General features: G+C 34.7%; 2 protein-coding genes across 2 annotated transcripts; both read left to right on the top strand.

The window, feature by feature from the left end:
• The first annotated feature begins 6081 nt into the window (after positions 1-6081).
• LOC133873828 (probable glutathione S-transferase) lies at positions 6082-8693 on the top strand. The gene is made up of 2 exons (XM_062311605.1): positions 6082-6488; positions 8118-8693. The coding sequence occupies exons 1-2, from the start codon at positions 6174-6176 to the stop codon at positions 8481-8483; spliced, it is 681 nt and encodes a 226-aa protein (XP_062167589.1). The 5' UTR covers positions 6082-6173; the 3' UTR covers positions 8484-8693.
• Positions 8694-15139: 6446 nt separating this feature from the next.
• Positions 15140-18887, top strand: LOC133873820 (probable glutathione S-transferase). The gene is made up of 2 exons (XM_062311594.1): positions 15140-15520; positions 18309-18887. The coding sequence occupies exons 1-2, from the start codon at positions 15206-15208 to the stop codon at positions 18675-18677; spliced, it is 684 nt and encodes a 227-aa protein (XP_062167578.1). The 5' UTR covers positions 15140-15205; the 3' UTR covers positions 18678-18887.
• The last annotated feature ends 390 nt before the right edge of the window (positions 18888-19277 follow it).

Raw genomic sequence — 19277 nt, 5'->3', positions numbered from 1 at the left:
TTTTAATTTCATAGAGTTCATGGCTTCTTTTTTTTATTTTATTTTATTTTATATATATATACAATTACGCTACAAAATGATTTATAAGGAAAAAAAAAAAAAAAAAACACACACACACACACACACACACATAATCATCATATCACCATCATAAAAAAATAAAAAAATAGATCATCTGCAAAGCCCTTTTTATTTTATTCTTTTTTATTTGTTTTCCAGCAACAAACATTCATTCTTTGCTTACAAAGTAAAATGATTTATAAGAGAAAAAAAAAATAATCATCATAAAAAAATAAATCATCTATAAAGCCCTTTTTATTTTATTATTTTTTATTTGTTTTTCAGTAACAAACATTCGTTCTTTGCTTACAAAGTTTTTCTCAAACCTCCGCAAGGCAATTGGAGTCCCCCCGATATTAAGAGGTACTCGTTTTGCTACGTCTAAGTGCATTTTGTAGGCTAAATCATAGGAGGAGGAAAAAAAAAAAAAAGAAAAAAAAAAGACTACCCCACAACAAATTAAGTTGGGTTGAGAAACAGAGAGAGGGGGATGAGAATATAATTGCAGAGATGGAGAAAGATATTGATGGTGCACTTGAGTGATGAATTTTTGAAATCAGAATTAAATTATTATTTTGTTTGCGAATTTTGAAATTTGACTTTTTAGAAAAAAATTGAATAAAATATGATTTGTTTATAAAAAGTTGAATAAAATATAATTTGTTTTTTAAAAAGTTGAATAAAATATGATTTATTTCTGAAAAAAGTAGAATCAGAATTATATTTTATTGTCAAAATTTCGTATCAAAACACACCATGAGTTGAGAAACAGAGAGAGAGAGAGACAAGGATAAGAGACTTGGGTGTTGAGAAGGTTGGGGTTTTTGGGCAAAAGACGAATTTAATTTATTTCCATAGGAAAGGAATAGGTATTCCACTCCTTTTTGAGTGGAATACCTATTCCTCTTCGTAAGGGAATAGCTATTCCGTGGGAATAACTATTCCTTTAAATAATATACAACCAAACAAAATAATAGCTATTCCGTAGGAATAGTTATTCCTTTTCATGGGTCTAATTCGCAAACCAAACGAGGCCATAGTCTTTATTTACAGGCGACCCTCTATGATAAGAAATTAATCAATTCCAATTAGATTCTATAAATAGTTTCTTATTTGGAATAAATTACCTAATACCTTAATTTGTGTCTTAATTAAACCATATGTAGCATGTGGATCACACTTTAATTATTACCGAATTTTTAACCGTTAGAGAAATGCTATTTTGCATTATCTCAACATACTTAGCTAACGTGGCCTGCTCGATTCTCATTTTTTTTAAAAAAAAATTATATTGATTTAATGGTAGATTGAGCATATATGCCATGTTAATTGAGTATGATGGAAAAAATACAAAATAGCATTTATGAATTACATTTAAGTTTAATGATTTTTACAAGTTATATTAATCTTTCTTATAGTTTGAATTAAATTGATATATTTCATCAAACTGATCAATTGTTCGTCGATCGATATATAAACCAATTATGTGATATCAATAGCATTCTTTGTTTGATATTTGCATATATATGATCTCTCTTTTTGTATTTAGACCTAATCACAAGGAGGAGATGTATAGTAATTTAACTATGATAAAAGATCAAAAAAAAAAAAAAACTCAGAGACAATGTCATTATCTAAAAATAAAGAAGTGAAGGTTGTGGGAAATAATCTCTCTTCGATTGGAACAACTTCAGCCTATTTCGATTATTTTTCTTATGAACTTAGTAATTAAGCTCATTAATTATCTTCACAGAACTAGAGATCTTTGAGGTTAAGCCTCTAGCTAGAAACAGAGGCTGTCTTCAAAGCAACCAAGTTGCCATCAAAAAAAAAAAAAAAAAAATAGCGATTAATTAATTATAAAGGGTTGCCATCAAAGCAAAACTTTTTGTAGCTTTTCTTGAATATACAAGACAGCTTCCAACCAAGTTGAGGTGGTGTGGTGCCCCATATTTGTTTTGTTTTTGCCCCCTTCCAACTCCACAATATATGTATGGTTGGCGTCACACATTAATAATTTGCCTTTCCAACTTGTAAAGATAACAAAACTAATATGTCACCTTTTTCTTTTTCCTCGTGAAACAGCAATTTTCTAGCTGGCTTTACGGACCCAATTATGAGACTACCTTTTACACGTGAAATTAATTAATTAATATAAGGTCTTCGTACGTTTTTCTTTCTTTGCCTGCATGCAGGTCACATCCCTGGAAATCTTATTTTATATGAACAAAATAAAGCATAACTTAGGGCATGACAGAAACTTGAGGATCTTCGGAGGAAATTTAGAAATGTTATTAATGCATTTATTACGATATGTTTCTCGTAATGTACTGCGCGCTGTCTTGTTTATTTAGCCGTTTCTTGTTGGGTTGGATGCTATTAGTAATACTGTACATGTTAGAGGTTATTAACCGTCCGCATTTACTATCCGTTATTTATACATACGGATGCAGTTAAAAAAATCGTTATTAAAACACTATAAAATGAGCCAAATTATTTTTAAAAACATTTAAAATAGGCCATAAGAGCACTATCAGCAGATACCCAACAATTTTTTCTAAATTTAGGAAAAAAAATTATTTTTTGCTTACCTATAAAAAAACATTTCACAATAGATTTCCTTATATTTTCCTATATCAATTAAATACTTTTTCTTTATTCTCATTTTATTCTTTTTCTTACTTTCTTAACTTTTTTTTTTTTTTTTTTTTTTTTTTTTTTTATTAGGCAGCTACAATGCTATCTAAGAGTTTAGGGGAAATATAGGAAAACTGATGTGGGTATTTTTTTATTTTTTTTTTAAAATTTTTTTTTCCTATATTTAGGGAAATAAATCATCTATAGAATATCTGTTACTAGTGCTCTAATATAGACCCAAAGAAAGCCCATGAGACTAAAATATGTCCAAAATGGTCATTGTCTAATATGCGACGGATAATAACCGCAATAACTGCATGGATAAGATTAGTAAAAACATAACGCAGATATCTAGTAATACCTACATTTCGCAGATACGGATAGTGCAAATAATCGCATCTTCATCCGCATGTATACCCTATTACCTAGTATTAGTGTCCTGTGGCACATGACTCCTCAAATTTTAAATACGTCCTATCACCCTAATATGGCTGAAATATTTAATTAAATGGGGTGAATTGTGAAGTGTGTTTGAACTCCTTACCTCTAATTTTGATATTATATTAAATTATTATTTATATGTCTAAAATGTTTAAGCTTATAAAAACAAATAAAATTAATTATTTAATTTATATTCTATCCATAGTGAATGTATATCCACTCAGACTGGAGGTCCCTTTAACCCAAGGGTGGGGCCATGAAGAGCGTCCTGATATTGACTTCACGCGGTGATGAACAAACCAATTGACACCATATCATCGATTCATCATCATCCCACATGGGACCCCCAAACACTTTGCCATAAAACAACAAAAACCACAAAGAAAAAGAAAAAGAAACTGCATCATTGCATTTCTGGCCCTTCTTGCAAAACTAGTGCTTTTTATAGCTCTATTTTGTGAAGAAAGGTGTATTAAAATATTAATTAAATAATTAAATAAATATTTTTTTATTAGTTTAAACTTTTAGAATAAGTAGTAATTTAACAAAAGATAAAAACTAAAGTAGTAAAAATGATTCATTGCGCACTAGTTCACTAGCTACTTTAATCATTTGGTTATTTATATGTAATTTTCATTTTTATTTACGATGATAGTGGTTGTAGCAATATGCAAGTGTTGTGTTTTATAGCCCTGCTGGTTTTTTTAGTTTTTTTTTTTTTTTGGTTAATTATCTTTTCTTTTCCTCAATTATCACTCATTTACACACCATCTCTATAAAATACAACATGTCACACTTAACTGCCTTAAACTATAATTTATTGGCAAAAACCTAATCCATTAGTCAAGATCATTAAATCAAATATGTGTTGTTGTAAATCAAATATGCGTTGTTTTAAATATAAATAAAAAAAAAAAAAATGGAAATACCCTCAAATTAAAAAAAATAAAATTAAAAACTTAAATAAAATTAAATAAAGAAAAACTTAAACTTAAACTTAAGATATTTTTGTGATTTCACGACCTTTTAACGATTTTGACTAACGGCATGATTTTTTATTTTTTAGTAAGAAAATAGAAGTTTAAGGCGGTTGAGTGTAACAGTTAAAAGTTCATGAGAGCAGCGTGTAAATAAGTAGTAGTATAAGGGAAAAGTAATTAACCCATTTTTTCTTTTGATTAACATAGTATCTTTAATGTAATATATATTCTAATTTCAATGTCTAATATGGTTCTTTTATTTTGTTTTGATAGACTATCCTTTGCCTAATACTCTAAAATTACAATTAAAACTATCAATTTGACTATGAGAAACTTGCATGATATTTGGGTTCTTAATAGTTAAATAATTATAATGTAATATATATATAAGAGTTTTGGGTATAGTTGAAGAATGATTATGGGTCTTGGGTAAGAGTATTGGGTATAGTTGAAGAATGATTATGGGCCTTGGGTAAAACTTGTTCTGAAATATGGACTTTGGGCTCGCATTTCACTTGGTGACGGAGTGTTAGCGTAATATTGACGAAATTTGGAAACCGTCCCTTTCACCCATATGTGCCAAGTCGAGGTTTGGGTCAACTCTAAATACAGGAGGGCAGCGTAATCATTCATTTTGCTTTATTGAGCGGGTACGTGGCAACTTATCTCTTTTTTTGACGTTGATCACACAATCACCTCTCTCCTAATTGGAGGAGGAATTTTTTTTTTTTTTTTTTTTTTTTTAAGGGAAAGTTAAACTTTCATTAATTATTCGAAGAAGGCATAAATCACTACTAACTGGTGTACACAGAATAACACCATTAAGGTGTGTATCCCAAATTGAGCCAAGCTCAGACCAATACAACAACAAACAAGAAAACCACCTAAAACAAAGCTACAACCAGAAAAAGAACGCCTCCTACAAGACACCCTACCAACATCAACCACCAAAATTCACTGGACGCCACCGAACCACGGCAAAAGGAACGGAGCGTGGCCCTCACACGCACCTTAGAATGACAATATAACTTGGCACGTGAGGGCTACGCGCCGAACACTAACCATCTTTCCAGCCATAGAAAACAGCAGCAAGACCATAAGACTCCGGCGACATAAGCTGAGGGGCGCGTGTTGATCATGGGACAACGGATTAACACAGATCTGGCCTCGCAGCATGCTTAAAACATTGAGGAACGGCCAACGCTGCCACCGACGCCACTAGAAGAGCACCACTCCTCCTGCACCTCACTAGGTGGTTTCCTGTCATAAAACAACAAAAAAACAAACAAAACAAAACCTTCATAGTCCAAAAGGACTAGAAGGGGCACTACGACCATCGGATCTAAACCGGGGGGATAAAAATCACATAACCCTAATGGTTGGGGGACTTCTAGCCTCCACTGGAAAACTAGGGAGGAAACAAAACCCCCTTAGCCCAACAAGGCTAAGGGGAAGAAAACAGCAACCGGGAGGAAGGCATGAAGCCTCCCCCAACAAGAAAGGCTACATAGGAATAGAGACTTTTTTAGAGAGAGAGGCTCTGGGCATTGCAATCATTGCAACCCATCGCAAAAATAGTATGTAAATCTTTAAAATTTTGGGTTTAAAAAAAAAAAAATCTATTTGCTTGCTACTTAAAAACAAATTATTTAATATAATTTTTTAACAATTTATTTTTTATAATTTAGTTTAAAATTATATTTTTTATCTGTAAAATTGCAATCTCAAACGCACCCCTAGTCAAAGAAGAAATCATTTAAATTGCTGTAATTTTGAAGCGCAAGTCCAATTGGAGTGACGGTTTGGAAAAATAAAGTACAATTTTGAAAAAACAAGATTAAAAAAAAAAAAAAATTGAAAAGAAAGAGTAGACGTGGAGGATTTCTATACGCAGGTTCAATGGGTCAACATTGCCGTCTCATGGTCCTATATTGAAGTTTCAGAGTGTAATCTAAAACAAAACAAAAAAAGATTCAGTGTGTAGCCTCGGACACATTATATAAGAAGTAGCGGGTGAGAGAGTAGATCGAGAGCAACCATTCACTACTAAATCTCATGGCAAGCCAAGCTGTGAAGCTTTTGGGATTTTGGGCTAGCCCATATTCCCGGCGGGTTGAATGGGCTCTGAAGCTCAAGGGTGTTGATTATGAGTACGTTGAAGAAGACATCTTTAACAAGAGCCCTCTTCTCTTGCAGCTGAACCCTGTTCACAAAAAGATTCCAGTTCTGGTACATGACCAGAAAGTGGTCGCCGAATCTTTCGTTATTCTTGAGTACATCGACGAGACATGGAAACAGAGTCCATTGCTGCCTCAAGATCCTTATGAAAGAGCCAAAGCGCGATTTTGGGCCAGATTTGGAGACGAGAAGGTAATTCCTGTCCTGTTGCCATTATATGCTTCTTAATTTTAGTTGTTTTTGGAATGTTTTAGCATATTATACTAGTCCTCTTTTTTCTTTTTTTCTTAAATTGAAATAATGGTTTTATTTCATTATTGACTTTCTGTGAATCGAAAGACAAAATAAGAATTAAAACGAGATTTCGAGATTAGTGGTTTGAGTAGAAAAAGAAAAAAGAAAAAAGTAGCGATGGACAAACCTAGTTATTATTAATTTGGTCTCTTTTTTTCTTTTTTTTCTTTTTTTTTTTCTTTTCTTTTTTTTTTTTTTATAAACACAGTAGCCTCTCACGCACAACATCACTGATATGAAACCAATTCTTTGAATTTCTTAAAGAGTATCCATTGCCTCCCCTAGAAGCTACAATTTGTAATGGCCTAATTCGACATTGTTCCCATTATGATGGTCAATACATAATCAATGACATGCGCACTTTCAATGTTCTTTTCTAGTTTTTCAAGTATGAACCATAAACTAAAGCTTTATTGCTCTAGCTCAATAATCACTAGAGCATCCTTATCTTTTAACTCGCCATTACCCTCTTTACTCTAAAATTTGGAGAAATATCACAAAACTGGCCCTCCATCAAGCTCTCTACTCTTTCACCATTTTAGTTTTTGTCAGAACCTTAACCCAAATATAGAGAGAAAAAAGTTTTCGCCATTCCTTATTGAGTTTTATATTGCCTCTCTCTCCTCAGCTCAGTTTCCTTCCTCCCTTTGCCGCCAGCAATTCCCTCTCTTCTCGCTCTCCTTGGGTCATCTAACCCACAAACGAAAGTTGTGGTCTTGCAGTGGTGGTGGTGCCGGAGGAAGTGGGATGGTCAATAGGCTTGGAAGGAAACAAACCCACCAATCCAATTGGAAAACCAGATCAAACCCACAATTCTTTTTCTCAAAGGAAGCTGAGCGGTGAGAGAAGGCCATGAGAGAGGGAGAATTTGAGAGCAAAAGGTATGGGCTTACTAGGTATGGTCTCTCCTTCTACTCTCTCTCCCATTACAGCTCTTTCTCTCCTCCGGTTTTTCTCCTTTCCCTGAATCTTCACGAAATCTTCACAGCTCTCTCTCTCTCTCTCTTCCAGGTGCTTGTTTAGTTATTCCCCTCCTTTTTTTCAATTTGTGTTTTGACTGTACATAGATTGTCTTTCTTGTGGGTAATGACGAATTTTGTTTATGGGTATTTCGTTTCTCTACAAAAGATGGAATTTTGGTTGGAAAGGCCATCTGGGTTCATATGGCAGTTAGTTTTGATCAACTAAAACTAATAAAAAAAAAATATTTAGTTAAAATAGAAAAATATTTGGAGAGTTTGATGTAGAAAACTTTTTAAAAGTGATAGATAAAATCAAAAAAGTATATTCTTGAGCCAAAATTTATAGAAAATTTAAAGAGTTTGATGCTGACACTCTAATCTGAATTGGGAAGAAATGTCTGATAGAAAAAAGTGGAATTTAAATGGAATAATGATATTGAATAAAGAAATCTGTAAAAATATATTATTTACATGGAATCGTGATAGTGAACGATTAAAACATTTAAAATGCAGAGAATGCTCTAATTTTATATCATCTTTTTTGTTTTTCTGTTCCTTGGAATAGCTTTTTAAAGCATGGAGTGCTATGTGTTCCCTGGGAGAGGAAAAAGAAAAGGCAGTGAAATTAGCCATAGAGGCCATGGAAAAGATAGAGGAAGAGATCAAAGGGAAGAAGTTTTTCGGAGGGGAGAGCATTGGGTATTTGGACGTTGCATTGGGGTGGATCTCTTACTGGCTCCCTGTTTGGGACGAAGTCGGGTCAATGCAGATTTTCGACCCACGAACATTTCCTGCCACCACTTCATGGACGAGCAACTTTCTCAATCACCCGATCATCAAGGAAAACATACCACCTAGGGACAAAATGTTTCTTTATTTTCATGGTCGCAGCAAAGCATTGTCCTCTGTTCGTCCATCATCAGTGGCTTAATTAAGATTATATTTATGTGCTGGGCAGGTGCCATGCTTTCTTGTGCTAATATCCCTAGGGAGTCCCTACTAAGTTTCGAAAAATAATTTTATTGGACACCTAGCTTATTAGTAAAATTGTGATTTGCTCTTGGAATATGTATTAATAATTCTTCAGTTGGTTTTACACAAACCAATTTTCATAATTGAAGCTAATTATGTTATGCTTAAATACCTCATCCTCATATATTGTATTCCAATGTGGAGGAATTAATTTCGTATAAGCTAACCTTATCATGGTGGTCTGTTCTAGCCACAGGACCGATTTTATTAAGCATTTAGCATAAATTAGGTTAATGGGCAGCCCGCTTAGGCTGGTTTTCAAGTCTATTTCGTGTGTGCTTTAAGCCTGGGGCACATCATGAATTGCAAATTTGAAAAATGAGAAATTTTACCTGTACTTTCAAGTTTACACTTTCTTACTTAGCACGTAATGGATTCATATTTTATAAGTAATGGTAGAGACCATCTTTTTATTATCTTTTAATCCTCTCAAAAGTTAATGTAATTTCTAAAATTATTATTGAATTCAAATTTAATAGTAATTCATCCCAAATTTAAGGATGATTTTAAAAGCCAATTAACTCTAAGATGATAAAAAAAAATAATCCCTACCATTACTCTTTATTTCACTGCCAGGCCAAAGTGAATGTAGCATTTTATGCTAGCATGGTAGATAATCAAATCTACTACACCAAAGTTCACTTTTATGATGCAAAATTTATTGCAAATTCAATATTGATAAATTCCACCATTTTTTTTTTCTTTTTTTTCCTTATAGCATTTTATAGACTTAATTACGAGTTTGAAGATGATGCTCTTATTTAAACATACACACATATGTACGTACATACAGAGACAGAGCCACCTGAGTCTTTGGGGGGCCTCCCCAATCCCCAAGTTTTCCCAGGAAAAAAAAATAAAAAATAAAAAAATAATTTTACCCCTAATTTTGTTTTGTTTTTTGTTTGTTTTTTTAACTCCCAAAATTGTAAAAGCTAGCTTCACCCACACACACATACGTACGTACATACATACGCACTAGTTTAATTGATTAATTGTTGAGAAAGTTGAACCAATTGGATTTTTACTATGGCCCCCCCAAAGTTGAAGATTTTAACTTCAGATCAAGATTCGATCAAACTTCGGATCAAGATTTGATCAAGTTTAGGGCATATATATCATAGGGTTGTGATTTTTAAACAACAAGATTTACATAACTTTTACACAATAAACTCGCATGGGGTGGGACTCATGTGGTAGGTCTCATTCATATGAATCCTATTTCATGTGAGTGTGTTGTGTAAAAATTGTGTAAATATCATATCCTCATTAAAAGCTAACGATAGTACTCTTCTCTTTGAAAGTGATATCCTCTAGGAGGAAACCTTTATATATACATATGATACATTACCATCCCAAGACACAACTCTTGATCATCTTTGTTCATGTGGCAACTTTTACTTTTACATTTGTTTTTTTAGAAGAAAAAAAAACCCCTTAAACTAGCTAGGAGACCACCTTGCCATATGGGCAAAGTGGTTCAGAGTTGTGTGTTAAGATGGTAAAAGATCATATCTCATATATATATATAAGAAATGCTAGAGTTCATTCTAGTGTCTTTTTGAAATCATTCTATGCTAACATGATACTGATTTTATTTTATTTTCTTTATTTTTTATTTATTTTATTTATTTTTTCGTTTTTTAATTATTAAAAACAAAGTGCCTTGATAGCATAGGAGGACCCCAAAAAGCATTTCTCATGCTGCTTGATTTATCTCTCCTGTTTTTATTAAAACACACAGGTGCCATGTCAGCATAAAAAGACCCCAAAAAACACTTAAGGTTCGTTTGGGTTTGCGATTTCAAAAAGTGCTATTTAAAAATAGCGATTTTTAAAATAGCGTTTGGCAAAATCGCAGTATAACATTTAAAATAGCAAGTTAGCCTTTTAAAATTTCATGCTTTCAAAAAAACACCAAATTGCTTGCGATTTGAAAAAACAGTTTTCTGCGTTTTCAAATATCAATTTTTTAAAAAGGCAGTTTTCAGACGGTTCATTTTTTGCGATTTGGTTTAAAATTGTACTTTTTCTCTACAAAATCGCAATCCTAAACGCACCCTAAAAAGAGCTATAGTATTCATCTTTGTCTCGTATATAATAGGTAGATCATTTAGTAAGAATCGGATCAGTGGGAAAAAAAAAAAAAAAAAAAAGGGGGGGGGGGGAGGGTAGATGGAAACGAGAATATTTTATTAAAGGGTAATTACCTTTTTCCCCCATCAACTACCAAAAAATGCGTGATGCCCCCATGAACTACCAATTTGACCAAGAAAGAACATTCAACTATCACAGTTACATGTTTTGCCCATTTCTGTCAGCCTAACTCGTGAAAAGACTTAAATACCCTAACTCAATTTTAAAAATGACCTAAATGCCCTCAATTTTTTTTTTTAAAAAAAAATCATAGAAAAATGAGGTGGTTGCTAAAGGAAGTGGCAGCCACCCACTTAGGTGGAGGGGTTGGCCTGCGAGCCACCCCCAAAGGTGGGTCTAGCCACCCCGCAACCTGGGGGTCGCATGGCCACCCTTGGTTTGTTTGGGGTGGCCGCAAGCCACCTCTGGGGGTGGCTCGCCCGCCATCCCCTTCGACAGCCACCCATTTTCCTTTTTTTTTTTTCTCCTTCTTTTCCTTTTTTGTTTTTGTCTTTGTTTTTTTGTTTTGTTTTGTTTTGAATTTATTAGTTTTAATATTTTTTATTAATAAATTTAAACCAATTTTTTATTTTTTTATTTTTTATTTTATCAATTAAGGGCATTTGTCTATTTTAATTAAAATTAACGTCCAAAACAGGCATATTCCGTCAATGTTAACAGGTCTGACTGACGGAAAGGGGGCAAAATGTGTAAAGTTGAAAGTTAGATGTTATATTTTAGTTGAGTTGATAGTTCATAGGGATATCGCACATTTTTTTTAGTAGTTGATAGGCAAAAAGGTAATTACCTCTTCTAATAACTCATACGTTTTAAGCGTCCATCCCCGCAGTTACTTACATACGAAGTACAACATAGAAGTTGCCAAACTAGCTAGTTACCCTCCACCCCTTGGAGGGCCTTATTCCCTACTTCACATACTGCTACTACTACTTTGATCAAAGTTACACATGAGAAGCTTAGTCCCTCCTCTGTGGCCCTGATTCGGAGCTCAACACAGTCGACTCCTCCCTGTTATAATTCAACCTTCTTGCTTGCTCCTTGTTAATGATGTATGAGTTTATTAGCGCATTCTCTGGAATTGCCCGGATGGCCGACAGCCTTCCCGCAAGTTGGTTTATCTTGGCGTTGTCGTTAGTCTTGAAGGCCACCCACTCGAATCCCTAATTTCCTGCCATCTTATGCTCCGTTTGTTTCGACGTAAAATGGTTTCCGTCGTAAAATGATTTCAGGGAAGTCATTTTTCAGGAATATATTTTTCACCGAAAGCATTTTTCGGTGTTTGGCGCGTACGAAAAATCACAAATATTTTTATTCATTCATATTAACCGATAAAAATCAATTTTTATTCAAAACATATAAATATTAATGAAAAATAATATAAAAATTAATGAAGACAAGATTCCGTCACTGACCGACAGGATTTCGGCCACATTTACCGAATTCCACCATTCCGGCTACTATAGCCAGAATCCAAGATAAATGCCGGAATCCGAACAGTTTCGTCGGAATCTGGGTTGGCCGGATTCCGGCAAAAAATTATCGGATTCCTGCCAAAACTGTCGGATTTCGGCATACTGGCCGGAATTTGCCATAATCGCTGGAATCAGGCTGTTCTGGCCGGAATTTTCTGGCCAGATCCTGTCGGCCGGTCAGAATCTTGCCGTTTTGGCCAGATCCGGCCAGCCGGCCGGAACCCGGCCGTTCTGGCCGGAATACGGTCGTTGGAATCTGAGCTGACTGGATTCCGACGACGATGGCCGGATTCTATCACCGGATTCCGGCGACATTGCCCGAATGCTGTCGGATTTCGGTACCAACAAGATTTTGTTGATGGTCAACTGCTTGAAGTGAAGGTCGACTGTGTCATTTAATAGGGGTCGAATACGTCTGGCGTCTTTGAAAAATGATTTACGTTTTTAAATTTTCCTAAATTTACTAATCATTTTTGGTCAAACAGAAATCATTTTCTGGTTAACTATTATTTTCGCCCCTACCAAACACCGAAAAATGCCCAAATCATTTTCCATAAATCATTTTACGCCGAAACAAACGGAGCATTAATCACAGCAAAGTTCTGTGGCACCGTTAGAACCTGACCCTCCCGGAGCTCCCCGTCAAATACGTTCTCTTCGTCGTCTCTCACCACCTGAATCCTGTCGTTGCCCCTAATCCCATAAATCACGCTGTGGCTGTTCAAGTTGTTGTGCGGTGCGAAGATTGCATTCTGCACGTACATTTCTCAACAAATCAAACCATGCTATATATGAACACAAATTGCCTTTTACATATACTGACCGAAGATAAGACATTTTTTTTTTGGTTACTAATTCTGCACTGATGTGCTTTTAATTTTTGGAAAAAGATTTACAAACCGTAAATCATTTTCTGGTTTTAAACTTTTCATTCTTGTAAGCACGTTTGTGAGAATCCGCCACCGCTTGGCATTGGAGATTGTTGGTAGCCCGAATCTACAGCCAAATGTCCTCGAATTTTGGTATTCGATTGCTGGATTCTAGTGCCAGGGACCGCTGCCAAATTCTGGCAAAACATGTCGGAATCTGGCACTGGTCTGCAGAAATTTGGCGACGTTCGACATCGTCGCCGAATTCTGGCGACCAAATTCCACCTAAATTGGCCGAAATTTGGTACAAATTGTGACTCCCTGCTTTTTACAAAAAACATAAGTGAAATTTTTTTATTTCCACATAACATTGCGACGTTATCAAAGTTGAGTTTTGGCAGCGATTTTTTTTTTTCTTAAAGACTTGGGAACATCACATATTAGAATTGACTGAATTACCTCAATATATATTTAAATATGACCAACGTGTTCTCACATAATAAGTAAATACAAAGCATTAACATATGTGCCACATGTAACACTGATATATCGTAATCATTGTTTTAACCTAATGAATCATAATGTAAACTATTACATATTAACGGAAAATATATAAAAGCCTCATTCCTGAACAATAGGTTCAACATAAAAGATTCTAATAGTCCTGACATTTCTCTCATTTCTTGCATAAATATATATGTGATTGTGGTTTGTACTATATTCAAGTGAGTCACCTCCTTCAATAATATAATAAAATACTGATTTATTTAACAATACACAATGCAACAATATGATGTAATGACAGATTCATATGCACATATAAGTGTTGTGAGACACTTACTCATAATACAGTTTTATTATTTGTAGATGCCATGAGATACTAACTCATAATACGGTTTTATCATTTTTGTAAATGCCATGGGACACTAACTCATAATACGGTCTTATCATTTATTGATGACGTGTGTCTTTTACCATCTTCGGTCTTAACATATATAGATGCCGTGAGACGCTAACTCATAATACAGTCTTATCATTTATAGATGTTGTGGGTCTTTCATCATCTCCAGTTTTAACATATATAGATGCCGTGAGATGCTAACTCCTAATACATGATTGATTTGTGATGCCTTGGGACTTACACCTTTGGCATTTGCCTTGGGACGTTAACCCTTAGTCTTGCTTACTAACAGGTTCATATCTCATAGAAGTAAAATATGTAATGCCAATTTATTAGTAAACTCATGCTTCATGACAGTAAAATATGTAAGATTCCAAATAAACTTAAAAATAAAGGGAGTTGGCAGGTAACCTTTCTTTTTGTTTTATTGAGGAGAAACGTAGCATTGCTCTTTATTGATTGGTTGCGTGGCACTTTTATCTCTTCTTTTGAGGATCATCGTACAATTTGAAAATACGTTTTTTAAATGTACGATCTATAATGAGTTTTAAGACCGAAACGTCATTAAATTAAATACTTAGACAAAATTTTAGTTTAAACTTTAAAATTTTAGTTTAATTTTTAAAATTTTATGTTTTTAAAAAATCATCTCATGTCTGCAATTTGACAAAACAGATTTTTTATATTTTCAAATTATAAATTTTTAAAATTATAATTCCTAAACGATTTATTTTAAAATCATACTTTTTATTTGTAAAACTGCAATCTCAAATGCACCCTTAATATAAGAAACGGCTCTTTCACACATGATTAGCATGTGTGATGTTTTCTATTCAAAAAGATGGTCATGATATAAAAAAAAAATAAAAAAAAAAAAAAGAAGAAGAAGAAGAAAAAAGAAAAAGAAAAAAAGTGGCAACTCGAAATATTTTGAAATTTGTAAGTCCGACTTATAGTGAGCTATAATTTAGAAGTGTAATAATTAAGTGCAATTGGAGGAGTGATAGTTTGAAAAAATAAAGTAAAATTTTGAAAAAAAAAAAAAAATTTGAAAAGAAAGAGTAGATGTGGAGGATTTGTATACGCAAGTTCAATTTGTCAACATTGTCTCTCGTGGAGTCATGGTCCTATATTGAATTTTCAGTGTGTAGCCTTGGACGCATTATATAAGAAGCAGCGGGTGAGAGAGTAGATCGAGAGCAACCATTCACTACTAAATCTCATGGCAAGCCAGGATGTGAAGCTTTTGGGATTTTGGGTTAGCCCATTTTCCCGGCGGGTTGAATGGGCTCTGAAACTCAAGGGTCTTGATTATGAGTACGTTGAAGAAGACATCTTTAACAAGAGCCCTCTTCTCTTGCAGCTGAACCCTGTTCACAAAAAGATTCCAGTTCTGGTACATGACCAGAAAGTGGTCGCCGAATCTTTCGTTATTCTTGAGTACATCGACGAGACCTGGAAACAGAGTCCATTGCTGCCTCAAGATCCTTATGAAAGAGCCAAAGCGCGATTTTGGGCCAGATTTGGAGACGAGAAGGTAATTCCTGTCCTGTTGCCATTATATGCTTCTTAATTTTAGTTGTTTTTGGAATGTTTTAGCATATTATACTAGTCCTCTTTTTTCTTTTTTTCTTAAATTGAAATAATGGTTTTAATTCATTATTGACTTTCTGTGAATCGAAAGACAAAATAAGAATTAAAACGAGATTTCGAGATTAGTGGTTTGAGTAGAAAAAGAAAAAAGAAAAAAGTAGTGATGGACAAACCTAGTTATTATTAGACCAATTTGGGTGAAAACACACAAAAAAAAATCATTAAAAAATATAAAAATTTGGTCTTTTTTTTTTTTTTTTAAAACACAGTAGCCTCTCACGCACAACATCACTGATATGAAACCAATTCTTTGAATTTCTTAAAGAGTATCCATTGCCTCCCCTAGAAACTACAATTTGTAATGGCCTAATTCGACATTCTTCCCATTATGATGGTCAATACATGATCAATGGCATGTGCACTTTCAATGTTCTTTTCTAGTTTTTCAAGTATGAACATAAACTAAAGCTTTATTGCTCTAGCTCAATAATCACTAGAGCATCCTTATCTTTAGAGCATTTGTAGTAAACTCGTCTCTTTAGCGAAATCACCAAAATCAGCTGAGTTTGCTCAAAAACATGCCCGCAGCAAGCTCTCTACTGCTACAGTAAATCAGCCGATTGTCAGAAAGCCTCGTCTATTAAGCGGAGTCGATTTCGCTCGTCTCTTATTATTTTTCCATTTTTTATTCTACTTTCGCGGGTTCGAAGAAGCCAACTGCCTTCATCTCTTTCCTGTCCCTCTTCCTTGTTCCTCTTTTGTGTTCAACACCGGAGGTCTGTGGAGGAAGTCAAGGTTGAGAAGAAGCCGATTCCCCCAGATCTTAAAGCAGAGGAGAAACCAGTTGCAATTTGAGGAGGTTTAGTGGTTTGGGTGGATCTAGAACCAGAGGAGGTCCATAGTCGGCCGATCTTTCATTTCTGCGGGTAGGTGAAGGTCGAGAAGTTGCTGGCCGTCGAGGAAAAGCCGGCCGTCAAAGGATCCAGTTGTCGTGGAAAGCCGGTTCCAGTGGATGTAGGAGTAGAGAAGGTCCACAGTTCGTCGATCTTTCATTTTCGAGAGAAAACGACGGCCGTTGGGCCTCCGCCGGCCGTCGAAGCTTGGGTCCGGTGGAAGTCGGGATTCTAGAATTGTCCGGTGGTTTGTTTTTTTTTTTTGGAACCAGAAGGTTTTTGCTGGGTTGGTTGACAGATTAATAAAAAATAGTATTTATTTTGAAGTAGAGAATATTTGGGGAGTTTGATATTTTGAGCTTTTGAAAACTAGGTAGCTAAAATAACAAAAGTGATATTTTTCGTCAAAATCTGCTAAAATTTTGACGAGTTCACTGCAAATGCTCTAATTCGCCATTTCCCTCTTTACTCTAAAATTTGGAGAAATATCACAAAACTGGCTCTCCATCAAGCTCTCTACTCTTTCACCATTTTAGTTTTTGTTAGAACCTTAACCCAAATATAGAGAGAAAAAAGTTTTCGCCATTCCTTATTTCTGAGTTTTATATTGCCTCTCTCTCCTCAGCTCAGTTTCCTTCCTCCCTTTGCCGCCAGCAATTCCCTCTCTCTCTCGCTCTCCTTGGGTCATCTAACCCACAAACGAAGGTTGTGGTCTTGCAGTGGTGGTGGTGCCGGAGGAAGTGGGATGGTCAATAGGCTTGGAAGGAAACAAACCCACCAATCCAATTGGAAAACCAGATCAAACCCACAATTCTTTTTGTCAAAGGAAGCAGAGCGGTGAGAGAAGACCATGAGAGAGGGAGAATTTGAGAGCAAAAGGTATGGGCTTACTAGGTATGGTCTCTCCTTCTACTCTCTCTCCCATCACAGCTCTTTCTCTCCCCGGTTTTTCTCCTTTCCCTGAATCTTCATGAAATCTTCACAACTTTCTCTCTCTCTCTTCCAGGTGCTTGTTTAGTTATTCCCCTCCTGTAACAGATATATTAGTTAATGGGCTGCTTTATAGTTCAATGGGCGTTGAGCCTTATTAGTTAGTGGCCTATTAGTTTAGTGACCCTTAGATGAGTCTATATAAACAAGTCTAGTTAAATGTTTTAGGTATGAAAATTGGTATCCAGTCTTTGGCTGAAAATGGAGGGGGAGTACCTCGAATCACTCGTGGAGGTTTTAGGCATCCTCGAATTTGCCTATTATCAGTGCTAATTCCATTTTAATTTCTTCTTCTATTTCTCTATTTCTCTCCATTTCTACTCTAAATTCCCATTAAACCAGAAAACTTGTTACACCTCCTTTTTTCAATTGTGTTTTGACTGTACATAGATTGTCTTTCTTGTGGGTAATGACGAATTTTGTTTATGGGTATTTCGTTTCTCTACAAAAGATGGAATTTTGGTTGGAAAGGCCATTTGGGTTCATATGGCAGTTAGTTTTGATCAACTAAAATTAATAAAAAAAATAATATTTAGTTAAAATAGAGAAATATTTGGAGAGTTTGATGTAGGAAACTTTTTAAAAGTGATAGATAAAATAAAAAAATTATATTCTTGAGCTAAAATTTATAGAAAATTTAAAGAGTTTGATGCTTACGCTCTAATCTGAATTGGGAAGAAATGTCTGATAAAAATAGTGGAATTTAAATGGAATAATGATATTGAATAAAGAATTCTGTAAAAAATATTATTTAAATGGAATAATGATATAGAATTATTAAAACAGTTAGAATGCTGAGAATGCTTTAATTTTATATCATCTTTTTTGTTTTTCTGTTCCTTGGAATAGCTTTTAGAAGCTGCATGGAGTGCTATGTGTTCCCTGGGAGAGGAAAAAGAAAAGGCAGTGAAATTAGCCATAGAGGCCATGGAAAAGATAGAGGAAGAGATCAAAGGGAAGAAGTTTTTCGGAGGGGAGAGCATTGGGTATTTGGACATTGCATTGGGGTGGATCTCTTACTGGCTCCCTGTTTGGGACGAAGTCGGGTCAATGCAGATTTTCGACCCACGAACATTTCCTGCCATCACTTCATGGACGAGCAACTTTCTCAATCACCCGATCATCAAGGAAAACATACCACCTAGGGACAAAATGTTTCTTTATTTTCATGGTCGCAGCAAAGCATTGTCCTCTGTTCGTCCATCATCAGTGGCTTAATTAAGATTATATTTATGTGCTGGGCAGGTGCCATGCTTTCTTGTGCTAATATCCCTAGGGAGTCCCTACTAAGTTTCGAAAAATAATTTTATTGGACACCTAGCTTATTAGTAAAATTGTGATTTGCTCTTGGAATATGTATTAATAATTCTTCAGTTGGTTTTACACAAACCAATTTTCATAATTGAAGCTAATTATGTTATGCTTAAATACCTCATCCTCATATATTGTATTCCAATGTGGAGGAATTAATTTCGTATAAGCTAACCTTATCATGGTGGTCTTTTCTAGCCACAGGACCGATTTTTATTAAGCATTTAGCATAAATTAGGTTAATGGGCAGCCCGCTTAGGTTGGTTTTCAAGCCCATTTCGTGTGTGCTTTGAGCCTGGGGCACATCATGAATTGCAAATTTTCAATTTCAAATTTGAAAAATGAGAAATGTTTCCTGTATTTTCAAGTTTACACTTTCTTACTTAGCATGTAATGGATTCATATTTCACAAGTAATGGTAGAGACTATCTTTTTATTATCTTTTAATCATCTCAAAAGTTGATGTAATTTCTAAAATCATTATTAGGTTCAAATTCAATAGTAATT

This window comes from Alnus glutinosa, chromosome 1, assembly GCF_958979055.1.
Source record: "Alnus glutinosa chromosome 1, dhAlnGlut1.1, whole genome shotgun sequence".
NCBI classification, from domain to species: domain Eukaryota; kingdom Viridiplantae; phylum Streptophyta; class Magnoliopsida; order Fagales; family Betulaceae; genus Alnus; species Alnus glutinosa.
This window is presented reverse-complemented; position numbering and strand designations above follow the sequence as displayed.